The following is a 24,534-nucleotide window of genomic DNA, read 5'->3' as shown; positions in this document are numbered from 1 at the left end:
CACGTGCACCTTCCGCCGACCACTGGCGACAACATCGATGTACTGTGGAGACCTCACGCCCCACGTGTTGAGCAATTCGGCGGTACGTCCACCCGGCCTCCCGCATGCCCACTATACGCCCTCGCTCAAAGTCCGTCAACTGCACATACGGTTCACGTCCACGCTGTCGCGGCATGCTACCAGTGTTAAAGACTGCGATGGAGCTCCGTATGCCACGGCAAACTGGCTGACACTGACGGCGGCGGTGCACAAATGCTGCGCAGCTAGCGCCATTCGACGGCCAACACCGCGGTTCCTGGTGTGTCCGCTGTGCCGTGCGTGTGATCATTGCTTGTACAGCCCTCTCGCAGTGTCCGGAGCAAGTATGGTGGGTCTGACACACCGGTGTCAGTGTGTTCTTTTTTCCATTTCCAGGAGTATATTTTTCCCACGTGGAATGTTTCCCTCTATTGTGTGTGTGTGTGTGTGTGTGTGTGTGTGTGTGTATATATATATATATATATATATATATATAAAAAAATCATTAGAGACAAATGCTATCTATGATGAAGCCTCTAACGGCATCAGAAGCAACTTTCATCTTAGTTGTTGCCCAAAACTTCTGCTCCATTTCTGAAAGACCTCAGTCCTATGGAAACACTGATCTGTAACCTTGGTTTCTTCTGTGGAAATGAACTACAGCTCTTAGTTGTTTGTAACTTGCAGATAGCAACTGAACTTTTGCAGTCCAGTTGATAGTGTTAGCAAGAAAGAGAACCAGAATAGGGACAGGAAAACTCCCACAGCCATCTTTTTCTAGATATGATAACTAATTTCTGGGTTTTCAAAGTAACTCTCTCTAACCTACAACCATCAGCACCATTGGCGGAACTTGAGCAACTGGGCTTCGGCATTTTCTCCCCCACCACCCTTGTTGCAGTAACAATTATTTTTAGAGCTTTATTTCACACATTACTGTTAGCTTCAATATCTGGTGGGCCACAAACTGAATAATCTGCAAATGCATGGCAAATTATCCAGATCAGTATGTTTACTCACATTTATGTCATCAAACAAATGTTTGTGTTGTCATTCCATTAATGTGCTTTTTCTCCTGTTATAATGTGATAAGACAAAAACAATATATTCAGAATATTCTCGATGTTTTTTCAGGGAAGTGATCCAATTTTTTATGGCCCTGATGGCAGTATTCTGTCTGCGGAGGAGAGTAAATTCCTTGAAGAGAATTATGAAGAAGTAGGAACAGCTGGTGAAGAGTAAGTATAAACAAATTATTGATTGCACTCAAATTTTATAAGAAGTAATTAAATAATACATTCCATATTATTAGATACTGGATTCTCTTCACATCTCTAAAGATTTTCAGCTTCCTGTATCAAGGATAGGAAATTGTATAGCTCTACAGATTTTACAAGTTAATTAATCTATACTCTGCTGGCTGTTCATTTTCTGCACTAGCCATTATAAGTAACAAGATAAAGCTGGATGCTGCCCGAATAAGCACTGGATTACAAATTCTACATGAGGATCTAATCTAATCCATGGATAGTTTTTGGAATCACCCCTCCCCCCACCTCCATCTGAATGCATATAATGGATCTCACCTCTACATTTTCTGCAAAGAACTGTCACTGTCAGTTGCATTGTGACTGGTCCACGCGGCCATGTGTCTCTAGCTGCCTGGGCCAGACTGCCAGACACAGTGTTCTTTATTTTTGTGTGTGTGTGTGTGTGTGTGTGTGTGTGTGTGTGTGTGTGTGTGTGTGTGTGTGTGTGTGTGTGTCTTTCAGAAGAAGGCCTTCTGGCTAAAGGCACAGTCTTTTTGTTGTGCTCCACAACTCAGCATCTCTGCTGTATGATGAGTAGCAATCTATCTTTCTCGTAATACTGTCATTTTGTATACTTATTGTGAGGAGTTAAAAGACAGTCAGTGCCAAGCGAGGTGGCGCAGTGGTTAGCACACTGGACTCACATTCGGGAGGACGATGGTTCAGTCCCACGTCCAGCCATCCTGAATTAGGTTTTCCGTGATTTCCCTAAATCGCTCCAGGCAAGTGCCTGGATGGTTCCTTTGAAAGGGCACGGGCGACTTCCTTCCCTATTCTAATGAGACCAGTGATCTCGCAGACTTCCTTCCCCGTCCTTCCCTAATATAATGAGACCGATGATCTCACAGTTTGGTCTCTTCCCCCAAACAACCCAACCCAACAGTCAGCATGTAACATCTGTCAATCAAAAATATCCTTAATTTGAGTGCATTTTGTGTATTCAGTTGTTGCATTTACTTTTTTAATTAAATTTATGCCCATTTCACAAACACTGATTCCCATAAATCAAGGAAAAACTGGTAATGAAACCTAGCTGAATAGCATAACACTAATGTGGAAACACTGCACCAGGGTTTAAATTTATATTCACATGGAAAATATATTTGACACACACAAAATGCATGTCTTCTTAGTATTCCATATGTAACTCAGTGTGTCAGAGTACTTCTAAGCAGCAATTCAGGATAAAGGGCAGTGGTGGATGATGATGATGATGATGATGATGATGATGATACGGCTGTGAGTCATAGTATCTACATCTACATCCATACTCCACAATCCACCATACGGTGTGTGGTGGAGGGTACCTCGTACCACAACTAGCATCTTCTCTGCCTGTTCCACTCCCAAACAGAATGAGGGAAAAATGACTGCCTATATGCCTCTGTATGAGCCCTAATCTCTCTTATCTTTGTGGTCTTTATGCAAAATGTAAGTTGGCGGCAGTAAAAGTGTACTGCAGTCAGCCTCAAATGCTGGTTCTCTAAATTTCCTCAGTAGCAATTCACGAAAAAAAAACACCTCCTTTCCTCTAGAGACTCCCACCAGAGTTCCTGAAGCATTTCCATAACACTCGCATGATGATCAAACCTACCAGTAACAAATCTAGCAGCCCACCTCTGAATTGCTTCTATGTCCTCCCTCAATCCGACCCGATAGCGATCCCAAACGCTCGAGCAGTACTCAAGAATAGGTCGTATTAGTGTTTTATAAGCGGTCTCCTTTACAGATGAACCACATCTTCCCAAAATTCTACCAATGAACCAAAGACGACTATCCGCCTTCCCCACAACTGCCATTACGTGCTTGTCCCCCTTCATATTGCTCTGCAATGTTACGCCTAAATATTTAATCAACGTGACTGTTTCTAGCGCTACACTACTAATGGAGTATTCAAACATTACAGGATTCTTTTTCCTATTCATCTGCATTAATTTACATTTATCTATATTTAGTGTTAGCCGCCATTCTTTACACCAATCACAAATCCTGTCCAAGTCATCTTGTATCCTCCTACAGTCACTCAATGACGACACCTTCCCGTACACCACAGCATCATCAGCAAACAGCTGCACATTGCTATCGACCGTATCCAAAAGATCATTTATGGAGATAGAAAACAACAGTGGACCCACCACACTTCCCTGGGGCACTCCAGATGATACCCTCACCTCCGATGAACACTCACCATAAAGGACAACGTACTGGGTTCTATTACTTAAGAAGTCTTCGAACCACTCACATACTTGGGAACAAATCCCATATGCTTGTACCTTAGTTAGGAGTCTGCAGTGGGGCACCGAGTCAAAAGCTTTCCGGAATTCAAGGAATATGGCATCCGTCTGATACCCTTCGTCCATGGTTTGCAAGATATCATGTGAAAAAAGGGCTTGCGTTTCACTGGAACGATGCTTTTTAAAGCCATGCTGATGCACGGACAGAAACTTCTCTGTCTCAAGGAAATCAATTATATTCGAACTGAGAATATGTTCGAGAATTCTGCAACAAACCGATGTTAAGGATATTTGATCCGTCCTACCACTCTTATATACAGGCGTCACCTGTGCCTTTTTCCAGTCGCTCGGGACTTTACGTTGGGCAAGAGATTCATGATAAATACAAGCTTACAGATACTGTCACAGGTGCAGGCTACGCTCCCCAACCTCCAGGGCTGTGTTAGCAGCAGTCTTCCATTCCAGGACTTGCCCTTTTAGGTGGCTGTTGTACAGATCCATCAGTTCTCACAGAACCCCGCATGATCTGCCTTTCTCCTTCAGAATCAGCTTCCTGCTTTTGTTTTACCCTTTTTCAGGTGAAATCCTACAATAAACCTTTTACTGAATGGCCCTTTCTTCTTCCCACATTCAGTTCCTGGTCCTGGTTCCCTCCATATTCAATTGCTTCGGCAGCTCAATCCTCCACAATGACAATATCTCCTCTAGGCATTTAACCATATTTGGCTCCACGGCATTTTCCGCTCTGAATGGGGAGACAGTATTGTGGTTCCTGTCCTTAAGCCTGGCAAGGATCCATCAACCCTAGATAGTTACCGGCCAGTCAGCCTGATCGATGTCCCCTGCAAGTTATTAGAACAAACGGGGGCTCATCTACTCAGTTGGGTCCTTTAAACTTGGGACCTTTAATCTCCTTACCTTTAGGGTTTTGGGAGTGATGGTCTTAGACCAACCATCTGCTTCAACTGGAAACAGCAGTTTGTCAGGCCTTTTCTTAGCACCACCATCTCGTCGCAGTTTCCTTTGATCTTCATAAGGCCTACGAAGCAGCTTGACACCATCCTATCCTTCTTACAATCCATGAATGAGATCTTCGGGGTCCCCTTCAGATCTTTGTTAACCAGTTCCTATCTCATCAGTCATTTACAGACTGGGTTGGCACTATTCCAGCTCTCCACAGACCGAGGGGAATGGTGTTCTACAGGGCTGTGTATTAAGTGGTGTCCTCCTTCTAATCACTATTAATGGACTTTCGGCCTCAGCCAGACCATTGGTCACCCATGCTCCATACATGAATGATTCCTGTATTTGGGCTAGCTCCCACTTGCTGGCTTCTGCGCAACGACGGCTCCAGGGTGCCATCCAGCGTGCTTCCATATGGACACTCTCGCACAGATTTCAATTCTCTCCCCTTAAGTAGAGGGTGGTGCATTTCTGTTTCCCATCCTGATCTGAAGCTCTACCGGGGAAGGTTGGCTGCTTTTGTAAACCCAGTGTCCTTTGCTTCCTTGCCCACACCTCTTGGGGCATAGATCGTTCAATCCTTCCCTGCCTTTACCAGGCATTAGTTGTTTCATTTGAACTATAGTTGTCAAGTTTATGGATCAGCTGCCCCTACCACGCTACTCCTCTTGTACCCATTTCACCTTTGTGATATCCGTTTAGCCCCCAGGGCATATAGTGCTATCCCTGTCAATAGTCTTCTGGTTGATGCTGGAATCCCTCCCCTTCAGATTTGGCAGTCGCAGCTCCTTGTTTCCTGTACCATCACTACCTGTCCTAGCCTTGTTGACCCTTCCTGTTCTGTTCTTTTCATGGCTTTGGGCCATCACCCGCTTGCTGCCTGCCCTCAGGTTCCCCCCGATTCTCTCCGTACAAGGTCCCCCCCCCCCCCCCCCCCCAATGGTTAGTTCCTTGGCTGCGGAGTCGGATGATTCTCTTATGGGGTCTGAAAGCCTCCATCACTCCAGTGATTTTCTTTTGTTTGTTTAGAATGCTCTTACAGGAGGGGTGTTTCTTTTTTTTTTTTTTTTTTTTCCACCGATGACTCGAAATCTGCCGACCATGTGGGATATGCCTTCACATCTTCTGTTGGCACGGAACACTCATCTTGTGCCTGCCACATGTGGGGTGTTTACTGTGGAATTGATGATCTATTGGGCCCTCTGCTTAATTAAATAGTCCTCACTCACCCAAGTTTCGTTATGTACGAACTCAATGAGTGGCTTTCAGGCTATCACTTGGAGTTTTTCTTACCACCCCTTGTCTCTGTCATCCACAACCTTCTCACTGATTTTAGTGATGCTGCTTGATCGATCGATTGATTGATTTCCGTTGGGTTCCTGGCCACACAGGTATCCTGGATAATTAACTTGCTGATCATTTGGCAGGGAGGGGTGGCCTACTTCCCCCCCCCCTTTCCCGCACCCTTCCCCTCCCCTTCCCCCATTCTCCATGTCCCCTCCAGTAATGGATTTGCGGCTTTACATCAAATCCCTTGTTGCTTAATTGTGGGCCAACTCTTTGGGTGGCTACCCCCTCCTCCCCCCCCCCCCCCCCCCCATTCTAATATAATAAACTTTGTGCAATCAAGGAGACTCGCACCACATGACGTTCTTCCCTGTGCCTCTCCCTACAGGAATCCACCATCCTCTGCTGTCTTCATATTGAACATAGTAGGTTGGTCCATGGTTTTTTGTTCCGCAATGAGGTTTGAAATGTCATTATGGAGACGTGGAAACCTTTCCCAAAGAAAACAATGTAGACCTCCTGGACACTTTTAACGTAAAAGAATTTGTCTTTTAAATGGGAATTATATTGTAGATCAACACGTTCCATCTGCAATTGCACAGAGGGAACTTTCAACTGAAACGGAAAATGGTCCTGAATATAGCTCAAAACAGATGTAACATTGACAGTGTCCTCAAAACATTTACAAAAATATCTTTGTAATTCTTTAAAGGTCTCAATGAGTTCTTCAGTCCTCATGTTTTCTTTAACACCATTGAGCCTACAGAAATGTATGTTCCTTCCACAGTGAGATTTGCTTTTCAAATGCATGCCCATCAAATCAGAAAGAGTTGTTTCTCACCTCACATTCTCTCACTGTGGGCAGTGTGCTGTCAAGTCCACTTAGCCCTCAAGTTGACGTGCCTGTGTATAAAGTGCACCAACCACAACTAGCATTGTCTTTCACCAGTCCTGTGTTGCTTTACAATTGGAGCCTATACCTGTTCCTTCATTATTGCTTCAGCTAACATAGCAATATGTTGAGCTTTCATACGCCCATGTGAGCAATAGTAATATAAAAAAATGAACTAGGTGCAAAAAATTACGATCTGGGCAAGAAAATGCCCCAGATTCTGAGCCAGCAGGTCAGGCATGCAATGAGGCAGTTGTCTGAGAGATAATTAATAATCAAATAAGTATTTGATTGTGATTTGATACAACAGTGCTGTTTAATGCTCAGAGTTGGTCATTAGTGTGGGGGTAACAGCTGTACCTGGCAGCAGAGTGATACAGTTAATATTCATTTCTGCTCTCCTTTTTCATTTGTAAATTCAACAATAGTGAGATTTAAATAAAAAAATCATTTTGGCTATCCCCATTGACTTTCAATGTACTTTGCAATAATATAGCGTCTCCATACTCATCATTCAGTTCCTTTGGTAACTATTGCAACTGGCAGTGGAATAATGCATGCAGCTTCAGAAAATTTGCTATTTGTACCACCAGTTTCATCATGTTCTCCATGCCTGCAAATTTAGCACAGAATGTTTCTTAATTTACTGAACAATGAATCCAGACTGTCAATCCTTGCAGTTTTTTGCTCTTTCATCATCTATTTATTTATTTATTTATTTATTTCTACATTGTGGTGGTATGTCATTACATAGTAACTTTGCGGTAACCATTGATGATATAGGGCTGTATATTGCATAATAGATATTGAGAATTCTTATCCTTTTCTTCTGTCATTCCCATACACTTATAAAGGCTTGTGACAATAGATCTCTAGATTGCCTCTTTTTGTGCAAACAGCCATTGGACCAGTGAACTCCGTTTATGTCACAAATGAATAGGAAAGAGTAAACAGCACTGACTCCACAATTCTGCAAAACTGAAAAATGTCGTGGTGACAGAAAAATGCCACATTGCAATGCTAAATGAAATGTCGCATTGTACCAAGTAGTTCAGTGAAGTGGCAAGCAAAGCCAAGACAGACAGCCTCGGCCTGCATATTGTGCTCATGCACAGTTTGGCACAACATGGATGGCCCTGCACTAGATGATGGTGAAGCTTTAACATGAGGGGCTACCTTTGAATCGTGGTTAAGAGGATGTGACAATGTGACAAGAATGCACAGTCTGCCAGTGCTGCCATTCAGAGCACCATTGATTAGATCTAAATTCAAGGTGCTGTAGTTTGGTCCATTGAGAACTTCTGAAACAGCTGCTCACTGTTTGTCCAGGAGGGGAGAGCAATGCCGCAAACTGCACTGTACGTATTGTGGCATAATGGTTAGCATCGCTGGGTGGCTTGCTGCAGGTGGCCAGTTGAAACCCAACCAGCAGCAATTACTTGTTTACCATTTCTGGAAGTGTCTCGAAATTTCTTATGTTTGTATTGTTTGTATATCGTAGAATATTCAATGTCTGTAAAAAAAAAAAAAAAAAAAAAAAACAAACACACTACCCATCCAGGAATTATGTTTTGTTCTGGCCGTACACAGGTGTTCATTATGAACGTGCTTTCAGTGCTAAGTGTTGTGCTTTATTGATGACCTTGCTTTTGGATTTGATTGTGGTTATGCTATGACAGTATTCTTTTCTGTTGATTCCTGTTAATATCACTCAAACATTTTGTTGGCTACTTTCAGGATATTTGGTGTTCAGTTTTCCATTCTGTTGAATGTCTTCTTCCTGTCGCAGAAAAAGATCTGTATCTTTACATTATATTCAGCCTGTTCTACCAAATTTTACTATTATCCTTTTCACCTGTTACTATTTGTTCTGTTAGAATTACTACCACCAGTGTTATTACATTCTGGTACGCAAAACTTAAGGATGACAGTAACTTCCTTGATGTGCCACTGCCAAGTAACATAGCTTGATGAAACTTGCACTATACTGTAGGGCATTAGGTAGAGACCTCTGCTGTTTTAGGGATGATGAGGATGGTGTATGGTGGAGCAGGTCAGTCAGTGTGCAGGACGCTAATGACACATTAGGAGAACAAGAGCTTTTGTAGCCTTGGAATCACTTGACGATATCTCAGCAAACTGCAACAGACATCTCTGTCAACATTCGGCTCACGTAACTGCAATGTCAGGTGGGAGACAGACCTCATGGGTGAATGGCTTAACCCATGTGAAAGGTGTGCTTCCCAGGGCAGAGAATGTGAATTACCATAGCACTGTCATTGACATAGGAGGGGGTGTGCTCGGGTAAGCTCTCAGTAGCTCTGCACGGTATGGAGATGAATAGCAGCATACCTCTACCACCAAGAAAGGCATGAGATGTAAAGACTGCTTACAGGTATCACTTGGGCAGCAGCTGTTAGTGTACCTCCCAAATTCTGCAATAGGTGGACAGTGTGCCAAACACCATCAGTTTGGTTCAGCAAGCTGTAGGTAGACATCTCATCTTCACCTCAGTGGTTGAGAGGTTGGCATCTCGCAGCAACAGAGTGTGTTAGAGTGTAAAGATAGAAGTCACAGAGGTGGAAGTCACCTTGGCAAACAGTGCATCCCTTGTAGCTGGTGTACTGCAGTGTAAGAGTTGACACACAGGCTTAGAAGCGTGAGTATTTATTACGAATGGTTTGAGGCACTTTATGGTAGGCCAATGATGACTGAATGTGGCCTACTTTTTCAGGTTCATCAACTGTCTTCATTACAGTCTATTTGATAAGAATGGCTTTGAAGACTTCAGCTTGTTGCTTTCCCACCAGATCAGCAGACTGATAGGTGTTCTTGTGGAACTGTCACTCTCACTCTCTGTTACGAAATTGAGCTGTGCTGTTAAAATGACATGATGACTTTTCCTCACTGAGGTCTTATTGCTGAGTTTGATTCAAGCTTCTTACTCGTACAAGGTGAGGCAGTTTCTTCCGGATTTTAGCTGCCTTTCGCAATGTCGGCTTTCTGCCTGTTTTTTGTTGAATATGACATGGGGAGTTGGCTTGGCTGAAGATGACTTTGAGAAAATTTTGGATTTGTCTATAATACATTGCTGCTTGTAACAATACACAGAAAGATCTGTTTACAGTGTAGTATAGAAGGTAACTGAAAGAAATACACAATAAGATGAACAGAATGACTCTTTCATTCAAAGACAATAATTACACTGAAATCAACGCAATTTATTATGGTTCCCTGGACATAACAAAAAGCAGGACCGAGTTCTTAATAGGATGTGTGATCACCACAGATAGCAGTGCACACATGGCAACTTGCACCCATGCTGGCCACATGGTTGGTAAGAGTTCTTGTTGTATGGTGTTCCATTCCCCCACCAGTGCAGTTGATAAATGCTGGGTGGTAGTTGATGCATGGGGACATCCTGCAATGTGTCTCCCCAATGCATCGCACACATGCTCATTGGGTTTTAAATCAAGGGAATGGGTAGGCCTATCAATTCGCGAAATGTCCTCTTGTTCCAAGAGTCTCCTCCACCTGCGCTGTTCGATGTGGTTGTGCATTGTCATCCCTAAAAATTAAGTCTGGGCTTAATGCACCTCTTAAGACTTACATGAGTCAGGAGTACAATGTTTCTATAATGTTGGCCAGTGGTAGTACTATGTTCAAAGATTTGGAGGTCAATATGCCCATGCAACATTATGCCTTCCCACACAATGACATCTGGACCATCAAAATGATCATATTCAGTGTGTTCCTGAGTGCATTACATGTTCCCACTGCTCACCATATGAGGGTATGTCCCCTATAACAACTCCTTACCAACCTTGTGATCAGCATGGGTGCACATTGCAGAGCATGCATTGCTTATCTATGGTGATCACTCTCACTATTAAGAACCATGTCCCACCTTTCCACCTTCTTTAATGTACAGAGGACCATCACAAATCATGGTGACTTAAGTGTAATTATCATTTTTTTAATAAAAGTGTCATTTCTATTCATCTCACTGCATATTTCTTTCAGTTACCTTCTATACTGTACCATACCAGTTCTTTCTATGGATGGTCAAAGTTTCATTGAGCTCTGTTACTTGTGAAAGTTACTTTTATTGGGAAGTTCTGCACACCAGCAGATTATGGCAGAAATAACTACTACTGAATCTTGTGCTACTAATAACAGTTCTATACCCTTATGATTGCTGTTGAAAAATTTTGATTGCTGACTCTCAGAGCACAGTCAGATCTCTACACACACACACACACACACACACACACACACACACACACACACACACACACAACCTCTTCTCACTTATCCCTGCTTCAAAAGTGTTTAAATTACATGGTTTTGTGGCGTACACGTCTTCTTTCAAGTACCTCCACAGAAAGAAATCGAATGGGGTCAAGTTTAGTGTCCTTGGTTTCTGCTCAACATTTCCATGATACAGCATAACATGGCCTGGAAAGGCATTGTGAAGCCATTCTTGTGAAATCGATGTAAAGTGCGGATATTTGCCATCCAGCGTGAAGTATACATTGTCCATGTCATCCCAGTTTGCACCAATGGGGTGAATAAAAGTTTGTAACGCCTGTGCACACATCACCATAATTCATTATTTCACAAAAAATATAAAATCATCATCACAAATACCACACCACACTGTCAAGTGATGATGGATGTGACTGAAATCTGTCAATCTTAACTTCAGGATTGTTTCTCCTAGGATTCCAGTAGTCACAGTTAAGATGATACATGAAACCACCCACATGGGACACTGCTTCGGCTGACCACACAAAATATTACTCAGGATACCTGGTTTTTCTTCCATCCATTGTAATGTGGATTCAGCAAACTCGGTCCTAACTTCACAGTCCACTGGTGACAATGCTTGGACAAAGTGTGGGTTTCGTGGCTGTCTGTCGATCTCCTTCATTATCTGTTGGGCCAAACCATACAATAAACCAGATACCGCAATATATTGCCTAGGGGACCATTTAGGATTTTATGCAAACACTGCTACAGCGTCAGCTTTAACCTCTTAAGTCATAACTATCTTTTGGGGCTCAGCACCCTTCAGTTGAGTAAGTTAATCCATATGCAACAATTTCCATGCAGTCTCTCTATTGTTTTCACTTTCCCTTTCTTCCATCCCCTCCATCTGGCAACTTCCATACTATAGTTTTAGCTGCAATCTGAGCATGATCAGAAATGTTTAGCCTTTGTACCATCTTTACTTACTTGTGGTTAGACATGCAACAAATAAATTGTTTAACAATTAGTTAACAATTATGTAATAGCATAGAATGAAGTGTAATGTAGCATTAAAATTTTTAATGTTATATAGTTTCTGATAGAATAGCAATGAAACAAAAAGTGGTTCATATTGTTGAAAGATAGTGTGTGGGCAATGAACGGAAGTTTCCATTCTGCATTTTGCAGAGTATGGAAGTGCTGGAAAGAAATAACTGCAGATCTAACATGTGAATTGGTATGTAAAGCTTCCTGAGAATTCATAGGTAGGAAGAGCCTAAGCCTTAGAAGATGAAAGGTAGCACGCATTCCAGTTAATAACAACAATTTTAACCTGTCAGGAAGTTGATTTTCTCTAATTATTCCATCCTGTGTAAATTTACTTTTCATATATAAGTAAATACTGAAACAATAATTTATCCAGCTTACTGATTGTTGAGCTCCATGTCTGTTTATGATGTTGTTTCAAGAAATACAGCAATGAGCCAGTTTTTATCTATTTTTAATATGTATAATAAATACTGGAAATTTAAATATAACGACTGCTTTAATTTTCCAGTGATATGGTAATTTGGGATTATGAGGATCCAATGAATGGACTAGATGATGCATTTGAGGAATTCCTGAGGTTCTCAAAACAGCAGTAAAATTGTAAGTATGAAATTGTTAGTCAGTTTACTGACACATTCTTATAGATGAGATCATGTGTGATGGTTCTCTATCTTGTGTAACTTGAATCTGCCCTATATTCTGAAGCCTGCCATTTCAAGAAAGGTGTAGAAAAAGGAAACTGTTTCTTTAATGTGCTAGAAACATTTCTAGAAACATTCATCTTAGTCATAACAAAGAATGTCCCATATTTACAGACTTAATTTCTCCTCCTCCTCCACCACCAGCTTCAACACGATACCACAGTTCATCAAGAGTAGTGCCTGGCATACTGTGACGAGCCAGTTGCTCGGCCACCATTGACCAGATGTTTTCAGTTGGTGAGAGATCTGGAGAATGTGCTGGCCAGGGCAGCAGTCGAACATTTTATGTATCCATAAAGGCCCGTGCAGGACCTGCAACATGTGGCCGTGCATTATCCTGCTTGACATGTAGGGTTTCGCAGAGATTGAATGAAGGGTAGAGCCACAGGTCGTAACACATCTGAAATGTAACGTCCACTGTTCAAAGTGCCGCCAATGCGAACAAGAGGTGACCGAGACATGTAACCAATGGCACCCCATACAATCACGCCGGGTGATACGGCAGTATGGCGATGACGAATACACACTTCCAATGTGCGTTCACCGCGATGTCACCAAACATGGATGCGACCATCATGGTGCTGTAAACTGAACCTAGATCATCCGAAAAAGACATTTTTCCATTCATGCACCCAGGTTCGTCGTTGAGTACACCATCGCAGGTGCTCCTGTCTGTGATGCAGCATCAAGGGTAACCACAGCCATGGTCTCCGAACTGATAGTCCATGCTGCTGCAAACGTCATCGAACTGTTCGTGCAGATGGTTGTTGTCTTACAAACGTCCCCATCTGTTGACTCAGGGATCGAGACGTGGCTGCATGATCACTTACAGCCATGCGCATAAGATGTCTGACGTCTCGAATGCTGATGATACGAGGTCATTGGGATCCAGCACGGCGTTCCGTATTACCCTCCTGAACCCACCGATTTCATATTCTGCTAACAGTCGTTGGATCTCGACCAACGGGAGCAGCAATGTCGCGATACGATAAACCGCAATCGCGATAGGCTACAATCCGACCTTTATCAAAGTCGGAAATGTGATGGTACGCATTTCTCCTCCTTACACAAGGCATCACAACATTGTTTCACCAGGCAATGCCGGTCATCTGCTGTTTGTCAATGAGAAATTGGTTGGAAACTTTCCTCATGTCAGCACGTTTTAGGTGTCTCCACTGGCGCCAACCTTGTGTGAATGCTCTGAAAACCTAATAATTTGCATATCACAGCATCTTCTTCGTGCCGGTTAAATTTCGCGTCTGTAGCAAGTCATCTTCGTGGTGCAGCAATTTTAATGGCCAGTAGTGTATTAGTCACCAGCACTTCTTTCCAGTCACTTTGGACTACATTTTTACTGTCTTCATGTTTCACAAACAGTAAATGTTCTCTTCTGGAAATGAAAGTTCATTTTTTTCAGCTGGTGGACAGTTATTTATTTAGCTAGCTCTTTTCTACTTTTCAGTACTGTACTGTAATGCCATCTTGAAAATAAATACAAAAAATGTAGCAAATGTCATCTGGTTTCTTTTGTTTATATTTTTTAGTACAATCATCATAAAGTACCTTTATACAGGTGACAGAAGTAAGGTAAACACTGGAATACATTTACAAAGCTGTAAAAAAAGGCCAACGTAAGTCCTAATCAGCGTCATAACATAGTATAATTTGCATGTTGTAAGAGCAACGGCATTCATATCCAAACTGTTAGTAGATGAGCAATAACAGTGTAATTGGCTGCCATACACCTTCTAAATCACAAGAAAATACCTTAATATATAGAGGCTCTATTTCCGTACTTAACTTTTTAAATATTTTCTTGACAAAGTTTCGCATCCATGTTATGTTGTTTAAAACAAGTGATTGTCCACTTCTGGTTACAAAATCTTTACTGCAATGTGCTATCTGCCAAGTTTGGTTATTGTATCATTTTCAAATGAGTACCTTGTAATGCACTGTGCATGCTTGCACAAGACGACATTTCTTTATGGCATAGTTTCCTGTGTTTGGCTTGGCAGATGTGAGCTGAAATCTTGTGACTTGTGACAACTGAAGTGTATGATGATGATAGCAGTAGTGGGGTAAGTATGCAGAAAAGGTGGAAGAAGGTACCCTCTCCACTTGGCCCTCTAGCTGCCAGTTTCACTTTTTCCCTATCATAATACATATGCTTCACCCTGAGAACCTTAGATGTTCAGGTGGGAAACAGGGAGGATTGTAGCTGTTGCACTTTCACTCAGTTGCCAGAGGGAACTTAGTACAGAATTGTAGGCTGTACCCATTGTTGATGTGAAATGAACAGGGTGTATACGACCTGGGAGATCCGGGAAAAACCCGGGAATTTTTTTCATCCGGGAGAAAACTTTGGAAAAACCCGGGAATTTTTCAGAACTCTTGGAATTTTTCATTGTTTTAGATTTCAGTTAAATTTTTGTTGTTTATACTGGTAAGAATTGATTCTCTAGCGAAGAATGTTACTGTATCCTGCTACTGGAGAATGATATTGCAGAATAAATTATAAACAAGAGGGAAAAAAATAAAACTTTAGTGGCAAAGGAAATGCGCAATTTACAGCAACAAAACACCGAGCACGCACAAGCGTCTGCAAATAGCAAAAATGTGTCAAAGACCGTTGGATGAAGACTGTGTAATTCTTCGTAACAATAAATTGCTTGCTATGAGCATGACGTCACAACTGTTCACATTAGGTTCATTTGACCACTTGCCAGCGGGCTGATGCGCATGCGCAGTTGACTCGCATGTGAGCAGTACCTACTCCCGCTTTCTGCTACTTGAAGTGTGGCTGATAGCTGTACCAGCCGTATCCTCTGATCCCCTGTTTTTTATTGTGTAATGTAAGCTCTCTTAGTGCTTCATACATACGAACATGTGGGCTTCCTACACCACTGCAGCTAAGTATGCGCAATAATGCCTGTTTTCTGGTGCTCTCTGGAAACTGGTAAATTGAACCTTTTTCTAACAGTCTCCAGATAGTATTGAGAAAGGTGGTTCGAAAAGTGTTACATTCAAAGTAAATTTCTTTTTACACAAGATGAATTATGTTGCGTGTGAGAAAGTGGGATGAATTTCCAAGTCACAGAGCATTTAAAACTGAACACTTTGAGGACCAGCCACTTACAAGAATTTCGAGCCCAGGCGTTTGTTATAATTTTAAATTCACTGGCACATTTGTGTGATGTATCTTAAAATATAACATACACAAAAAAAAGATCAATATTACATGTGAAAGCTTAGCTTCTGTTGTAGCTTGTTAGTCTTGGAAACCAATATTATATGTGAAAGCTTAGCTTTTCTTGTAGCTATACTATGTATATTAATGTAAACCATTAACTTTTCCTCTTTGTGTGTTCGCGCTACGTAACCAGTGATCTTGCTATTGGCTGACGATAACACGTGTCCTATGCTCTGAATATCTGCTGTCATCGGCTGGCGTGATAGATGATTGGCTCACAAAAGGACATCACAAGCTTGGTTTCAACTAACTCGCTGTGTTTCGTGCAGTTCGAATTTATACATTCGTAATACGAAAATATGCAGAGTATATGTTGCTGCAAATCAAAGGTCTATCCAAAACTTCTCTCCTCCTTTCTTCTTTCTTTCTTTCTTTCCTTTTTTTTCCCCTCCATTAAAAGTCTTTCCAAAACTTCTCTCCCCTGTCTTTACTTTTCTTCCGGGAAGTTCTACGCAAGTGTATAAAACGTTAACCATTCAAAGGATTGATAAGTTTTACAGTTCCAAGGGAAAATCTATGGAAAACCTACTGTCACTTAGCCCGGGAAAAAGCATATTTTTAAATGGGATATCTGGGAATTACTCTTCCTTGTCCCCGTATACACCCTGAATGAAGCAGATAGATATCAAAAACATATGAAAGTGAGAATCTCTTACAAAAGAAGTTCTAAATTTTATTCTTCTTAAGAATTCACAAGTACAATGTCTATCTCGTTGTGGATTATCTGACTTGCAAATTGTCTGTGCTTTTTTTGATGATTTGAAAAGATGAAAAATGGAGCGTGATGTTTTCTATTGTAGTCACAAACAATATTTTCATATAAAATACAAATTTTTGGTTGTGAAAGGTTTTTCCATTCACTTTTTTCTTGACAATGCCCTCCTACAAACAGAAGAAGGTGGACAATTGTTCGCCAAAAGTGAAATGATTGCAAACAATAGGAAATAGTGTGTGTTAAGTTTAATCTGTTTTCATTGAACAGTATAAGCAATTGAGTGGGCTTTCAAGTGTGATATATAGCATGTGTTTCAAATATCATTTTCCAGTAAATACATACTGTATTTTACGGACTATAAGATGCACCTTAATTTTTAAGCAAAATTTTAAAATTAAAACATTTTTACCATTTTTATCATTAGATTGCAGAGTCAGACTACAAGAATCCTTAGTTTATGAAACTAAACTGACCTTTAAAATCCCTGAAAAACCATCATTTTTCCAGTTTTCAAGGCTATGGGCATGATTCAGAAAGAAGGAACTTTGGTCCCGTGTGAGCTGAAACCAAGAGATGTTGAACGGTGTTTGTGTGTTTGTGAACAGTTGGTTCAGGGGCAAAAACATTCTGACCGGGGACGAAAAATGAGTTCATTACAATAACCCTAGACACAAAAAATCATGGGGATATCTTGGCTATGCTTCCACATCGACGGCCAAACTGAATGTTCACGGCTCAAAGATCATGCTCTGCATTTGGTGGGACCAGCTCGGCATTGTATAGTATGAGGTGTTAAAACCAAGTTAAACAGTCACAGGTGCTCGTTATCGAATGCAATTAATGTGTTTGAGCAGAGCATTAAAAGACAAACGGCCGCAATACAGCGAGAGGCATGATAAAGTGCAGCACGACAACGCTTGACCCCCACATTGCAAAAGAGGTCAAAACGAACTTGGGAATGTTAAAATGGGAAGTCCTAACCCATCCGCTGTATTCTCCAGACTTTGTTCCCTCTATCACCTGTTTAGATCAATGGCGCATGGCCTGGCTGACCAACACTTCCGATCTCATGAAGAAGTCACAAATTGGATCAATTCATGGATTGCTTCAAAAGATGATTTTTTTGGCGTGAGATTTGTGCACTGTCCAAAAGGTGGGAGAAAGTAGTGGCCAGCGATGGACAATATTTTCAATGATACATGTGTAACCAATTTGTTTCATTAAAGCCTCAAATGTTGGGGAAAAACGGTGGAAGCAAAGTTGTACACCTTGCGTGATCACTGAAAACAAACAAATCGATAAGGCACTACCACAAAACAGGCAAAAATCCAGTATTTTCATATGCCACATTAGTTTTCATACTGATTCTCAGTACAAATCTCACAGTACACTTGTAGTACCATCACTGATAGATGAAGCTTATTCCTTGGCACTGATAATTTCACCGTGACACTCTGTCTGGACAGATTGCTTTCTTTCTTCACAAACCACAATCTACAAACAGAAAAGATCCAAATAGTACCAAAACACGAGTGCCGGAAATATACTTAAAAGATTAATAGGGAAACATTTTGTAGCATGGGCCACAAATTGGAAATACACAGATAACAAAGAGCAGATTTTTTTAAAGCATGGTGACTGGAAATGAGTATCTCATAAATGGCAAAGCTGTTTGCATGCTACTGTCGTTAACATCTATGGAAAGTGGGGAAAGGATGATGAAACTGTTATCAAGTGACATCTGTGCATCATAATAGAACATGGAGGGAGGAGGCTTTTACACTTTGCAAAGCAGGATAGCGGTTCTGTGGCAGATGTGATGACCGAGTAGAGTACTGGTGCAGCAAAAGTGTTTTGGAGCGCTTTGTTCAGTGCACATTGTCAAATGTGGTGCTTCTCAGCAGTAACCCCTGTGTGTTCCCTTGTTGACCAAATGATATTTCAGTTAAGATTGAAGTGGACATGGTGTCATAAAGATTGGACCATGTGTCACTGGGATTGTGTCACCTGTTTGGATGATTGCATTTCTTAATTCAATAAGGTCAATGGTCGCATCCAGATAGGAAGTCGTCCAGATGAATGGTGCTTGAAACATGCACCACACCATAGACACAGGCTTTTGAGGGCAGTATTATGGTATGAGAGACATGCAGCTGGACTTCCATTTGACGTATGATAGTAGGCAAAAGTACCAAGACATCTGTGGACCATGTCAACATCGTTGATGACCACCTGCATCCCTTCATGCTAGGTGTCTTCCCCAGTGGCATTAGCATCTACTGGCAGGATAACTGTCTGTGAGAAGGCCAGAACTGTGCTACAGTGGTTTGAGGAGCACAATATCATCTTGACCACCAAATTCATATGATATGGCTAAATGGGACACTATCAGGCACAAGCACGGAGCCCATGAAGCACCAGCACATAATTTATGAGAATTGCATGGCCTCTATGAGGACATTTGGTGCCAAATATAATCGGAAACCTTCAGAGCACTTGTCAAATCTATACTGTGCAGAACTGCTGCTGTATTGCATTCCAAAGAGGAGGGATACACTATTAAGCAGGTGGTCATAATGTTTTGGCTACTCCATGAACAGAAGCTTAGTGAGAGAAGGGAAATAATGTTAGAAGCATTCCATGAAATAGGAGGTAAAATTCTAGCTACATTCCTGATGACAAAGTCCTAAGAAGTTATAGTTCAACATGCTCAATAAATGGCTCAGTTATCTATGCAGTCACTGTGACACAGTGATATTGCTGAATTTGAGTACTTCAAAGTGTTTTACAGAAGACAGTTATGAAATGTATGTCCTTCAAATTATTGAATGAAAACTGAAATGACTGATATTGAGAAGTGATTGCAGAATTCAAAACAGACAAATCTCACTCTACAGATGGAAGAAAAGTGAACTAGAAGTATTACCAGGGTGTACACGCTCCAGGAAATCCGGGAAAAACCTGGGAATATTTATAATTCAGGGAATTTTTCATTGTTTTAGTCTCTGTTAAAGTGCACTGAAAAGCTTAATATCAGGTTGGGGCCTACATGTAAGTCTGGACATATGAATGTGTCTTCCAAGCCAAATTATGCTTTTAGTATGGTTTGCGAAATTCCTATGCTCTTAGAGTATCCTCCGATGTCCTGTTCCTATTATGATGTCATGTAAGATCCGTTACTGCTATATGTGTACGAACATAAGAGCTTCCTACATCACCATAGCTGCTGACGCGCAATAATGTGTATTTTGTGGCGCTCTCTGGCAGCTGCTGAAATGAACCCATGTCTAAGAGGTCGCAGAAAAATATTGCAAATAGTGTTTTGAGAAGCTTTATTTTCAAAGGAAATTTCCTTATACGTAAGATGAATGAAGTTATGTGTGAGAATGTGCAATGAATTTCTTAAATTGCAGAGCGTTTGGCTGTCATTTTAAACTAACACTTTGATTACCAGCTACTTAGAATAATGGTAAGCCCAGAAGACACATACACCCCTGCATTACTGACAGCACTCCATTAATTTACTGGCACATTTGTGTGATGTATCTTGAAGTGTAACACACACTAAAAAGACCAATATTATATGTGAAAGCTCAGCTTTTCTTGTAGCTTATGAATCTTCAAGATAAATATTATATGTGAAAGCTTAACATTTCTTGTAGCTGCATTATGTACGTTAATTTAAACCATTAATTTTTCCTATTAGTGTGTTCACACTACTTAACAGTGGTGTTGCTATTGGCTGACTACATCACATGTTTTATGCTCCTAATATCTGCTATCATTGGCTCGTGAGATCACATGACGTAAGCTATGACGCTTACAAAAGCACATTACAATGTTGATTTTAATGCTTTGGAAATTAAGGTGCTGTTTTGAATCTATACTTTCTTAATACGAATACAAAAATATGCAGCTTATTGTAATATAAAAATCACAGCATAAATGTTGCTGCACATCACAGATCTTTCCAAAACATTTTTTAAGAGTTTTTACGTTCTCTTAAGATATACGGTAGTGTATAAAAGCTTTACCATGTAAAGGATTGATATTTTTACAGCTCCAAGGTAAAGTACACTGTCACTTATCATGGAAAAAGTGTATTTCCACATCGGGGGAAAGTGTGTTTTTTAACTGGGAAATCTGGGGAAAATCTGGGAATTTGTTTTTTCTTGTCCGCATATACACCCTTTATTACTGACAGCAGTTCATTATAGGTTGCCGGAACAATGAAGTGTTGAGTGACTCAAAAAAAGGTGCAGGTTTTTGGATAGATGGGCATTATTATAGGTTTAGATCATTTATGTCAGTTGATTAGAGAAATATTAGAACATAATTTATGTTTGTTTATTTTTATTTGAAGAAAAACAAGCCAGTCCATGGGTTCTGATAACAGCACTTTTGTGAAATTTGGCTCATTCTGTTAGTCAGTGAGATCAAGAGTGCAGTAGATAGCATCATCCACATCAAAGGCATGTTCTGTGAATTCCTCAAGGCTTTTGACGCAGTTCACATTGTCATGTAGTGAATAAAATGTGATCTTACGGACCACCAGAGTTGTTTTTTAATTGAAAACTTCCTAGTAAATATAAATCAGCATACCATTGTTTGGGGAAAAGTCTTCAGGTGTGAAAACAGCTTTAGGTGTACCTCACAGGAGTGTATGAAGTTAGTTAGTGCTAATGATACATATAAATTATCTTACCTGGTACTGAACATAGGGTTATTAACAGGCATAGTTGTCGAGTATAGGAAATGTGCAATGCCAAAACATTGTATCACAATATAAGACAACATGTATAGGGTCAACACTTGGTGCCAGAAGTACCTATTGACCCTCAGCACAGACAAATGTGTTATGTATAAATAGGTAGTGTGTCTAGTTGTTAGCATGATGAGCAGTCAGCCACTAGAAGCAACCACAACTGTAAAGTGTATAGGATTAAGCATATGGAGTGATTTAAAGTAGAACCCTTCTGCCATGCTATGCAGTAGTTTGCAGAGTATGCATGTAAATGTAAACTGTGTTATACAGAAGGCAGATGCAAGGCTAATGTTCTGGAATGGTTCCTAAATAAACAAAATGGATTCCTTTCACGTATCTCGTGAATTGGCTAGGACTGTAGATTAGAGTTCGTACCAATTCCTACAGATCGTCTTTCTACTTGTACTCTCTTTGTAAAGAGAACAGCAAAAAGATACGGTTATGAGAACTACACTTTGCCATGTACTGCAAAAAGGAAATATCACCATCATGAAACAGTTCTTGCTATTATATTTCCTGTCATTCTTAAAGTAATATTTTTGCAGCAACTAAATGTTTTTTGACAAATCATTTTGAAACCAACAGTTAATTTTGCTGTGTATTCTCAGTGGAATTTTCATAGAGATTCTTCATAAGCTGCCGTTCAAATACAGATAGAAAAACATGTAAGGATTGTACAGAGTTTAAAGTGATGAGGAAGTGGCAGCAGAAATCATAGTGGACAAACCATCAACTTCTGCTTTTTTAATTGTGATGTATTTTGAACTCGGGGAGGAAATAATAAAATTTATAAACCTAAATTGCATTAGCAAATGCCAGAATGATATAATTATGGAATTAGTTGGCTGTATTGTAGCAGAGGAATACATAAATTTTGGAGTGGTGGAAATGAGTACTGAAGTTAGGTTTGTGTGTGTACATTAACCATTTCAACTAGTCATGTTGAAATATTTAGTGTCCTGTGTAATTGTTTGTTTCAGAATAACTTGTGCTGTGAAAATCTCATCACAAAAACAGTAATTCTTGAGATATAGAACATCATCGACATCAATGCCACCGAAGACTGTCGACACTAATGTCAACATCTGGCATTAGACAACTAGCATTTTTTTTGTGACAGTTTTATACATGCAGAAGGCTTGTGAATTATGTTTTCAGATGAAGATTATGAATACAGTAAACTCTGGATTATGTAAATGGTGAGAAGGTGATGAAAACAGAACAAAGGCAAGAAAGTGGAAATGAGAAATACTGTCTATATAAAAATGTTTTGCATTTTTGTTAGTGTAAATTGCAAGGTCTTTAAACTTTCAGAAAATAGAATTTGTTTGCTTTCAGTAGTTCCTGGTTTACTACAAAAACTGCAAATAATACTCAAATACTTTGTCACTGACTGGGGGCTTAAAAAATCAAATCAAATCAAGGAGATCCATTTCAAAATGAGGAATTACAAGAATCTCAACAGAAGTTTGAGAAGAAATGGGGACCAAAGTTATAAAATTCAGATTTTACTGTATTTTCCTTTATATTAGTACCTGATTTTTTAATTTATACGAGTTCGCCAGCAAGGTGTGTGTGTGTGTGTGTGTGTGTGTGTGTGTGTGTGTGTGTGTGTGTGTGTTTTGTTGTAATAATGCCTATTGTTTTCATTTTGTACTAAGTTAATTGTAATAGTATTTCAAAACAGCATTTATTATAAATGAATTCTCTGTTTTCATTTTTCATTGTTGCTTTTCTTTTACTGTTTCCAAGATCGGTGAAGTGCTATACAAACCCTGAAATGTACTTATTTTGTCTTTGTGTGTGTGTGTGTGTGTGTGTGTGTGTGTGTTTGGTGAAGTGCTGTACAAACCCTGAAATGTACTTATTTTGTCTTTGTGTTTGTTTGTGTTTCTCTCTCTCTCTCTCTCTCTCTCTCTCTGTCTCTGTGTGTGTGTGTGTGTGTGTGTGTGTGTGTGTGTGTGTGTGTCTCTGTCTGTCTGTCTGTCTGTCTGTCAGTTTTCATATCTATTTTGGAATAATTACTACTAGTCAATGCAATTGGTGATGAAAATCATGTGAGAGATTTTACTGTCAGGAAGTTTTGTCTTTCACACACAAAGATCTTTTAGCTGTGTAGCAAAGATTTCATTTTTACTGCTGGTGATTAGTGTAGTGTGAATGTGAATCATCTGTTGCTTTCAAAAATTCAACAAAATATTTATTTTCATAAACTTGTTAATAAATGATAGTTCATCCAGTAAAATCTATAAGAAACGCATGCACTAAATGAAAACCGCACAGTACTTTATAAAACTGCAAATGATATTGAGAGATTTTTATTGTTGTATTCTTGTTTTTGTTGTTCTGCTGTTTTACTGGTTGTGATGAAAACTGTCTTCAGGTAGGTACATTGGACTGTGTAACAATGAATTATGTTCAGTTAAGTCTGATTTGTTGAGGTAATGCTAGGAGTGATTCAGCCTTTGAAAATTGTTTGATCTGTCATTGTTAAGAATTTTTTGTTTATAATATGTGTAGTTGTAAATGTAGTTGTGTAGTATTATCAATTCTTTTGTGGATGTCGGTACACTCATAAATTTTTATAACAAAATATGTATTTTCTTAAATAAAAAAAAAAGTAATGTTGGATGTAAAAGTGTGCAATGTGTAGAAGAAATCTGTGTTCAGTGGATTATAGAAACTTCTGGTATTGTATCAAGAGATTAAAAATTTAAAGAAAGTTCACATATCGACAATTTGTAATTGAGTTATTGATGTTTTTATTTATAAATAAAGGTACTATTTTCCAATCGGTTCTGGCAAAAAAGTGTGTTGTTTTATTCTGAATATTCTGATCAAATCCTTTTATTTCTTAGATAAATAAATTTGAATAAAATGTAGGTCTGCTGAATTGTACACACATATGACACTCTTAAAAAAAAAAATCACAATTTTCAATAGCTTTATCAAAGTTACGTCAGCTTTTGAAATTAATGTAGCATTTGGGCAGCAGCAGATTCAGGTGCAGCAAAAATTATGTACTCTCTCCTCCTCCAAGCCCAAACAAAAGAAAGAGGTAAGAATATATGTTAAATGTCACCATATAGCGGAGATGC

General features: G+C 40.0%; 1 protein-coding gene across 1 annotated transcript in view; it reads left to right on the top strand.

The window, feature by feature from the left end:
• Positions 1-24,233, top strand: part of LOC126184528 (polyadenylate-binding protein-interacting protein 1) — a 112,655-nt gene extending 88,422 nt beyond the window's left edge. Inside the window, exons 8-10 of the mRNA XM_049926930.1 lie at positions 1,153-1,256; positions 12,514-12,605; positions 22,417-24,233. Coding sequence (XP_049782887.1) covers positions 1,153-1,256; positions 12,514-12,601 — 192 coding nt within the window. The 3' untranslated portion in view covers positions 12,602-12,605; positions 22,417-24,233. The remainder of the gene's footprint in view (positions 1-1,152; positions 1,257-12,513; positions 12,606-22,416) is intronic.
• Positions 24,234-24,534: the final 301 nt, after the last annotated feature.

The sequence above is a fragment of the Schistocerca cancellata genome, chromosome 4, assembly GCF_023864275.1.
Source record: "Schistocerca cancellata isolate TAMUIC-IGC-003103 chromosome 4, iqSchCanc2.1, whole genome shotgun sequence".
Lineage (NCBI taxonomy): Eukaryota > Metazoa > Arthropoda > Insecta > Orthoptera > Acrididae > Schistocerca > Schistocerca cancellata.
The sequence above is the reverse complement of the archived record's forward strand: the minus strand, read 5'-3'. Positions and strand labels throughout refer to the sequence as shown.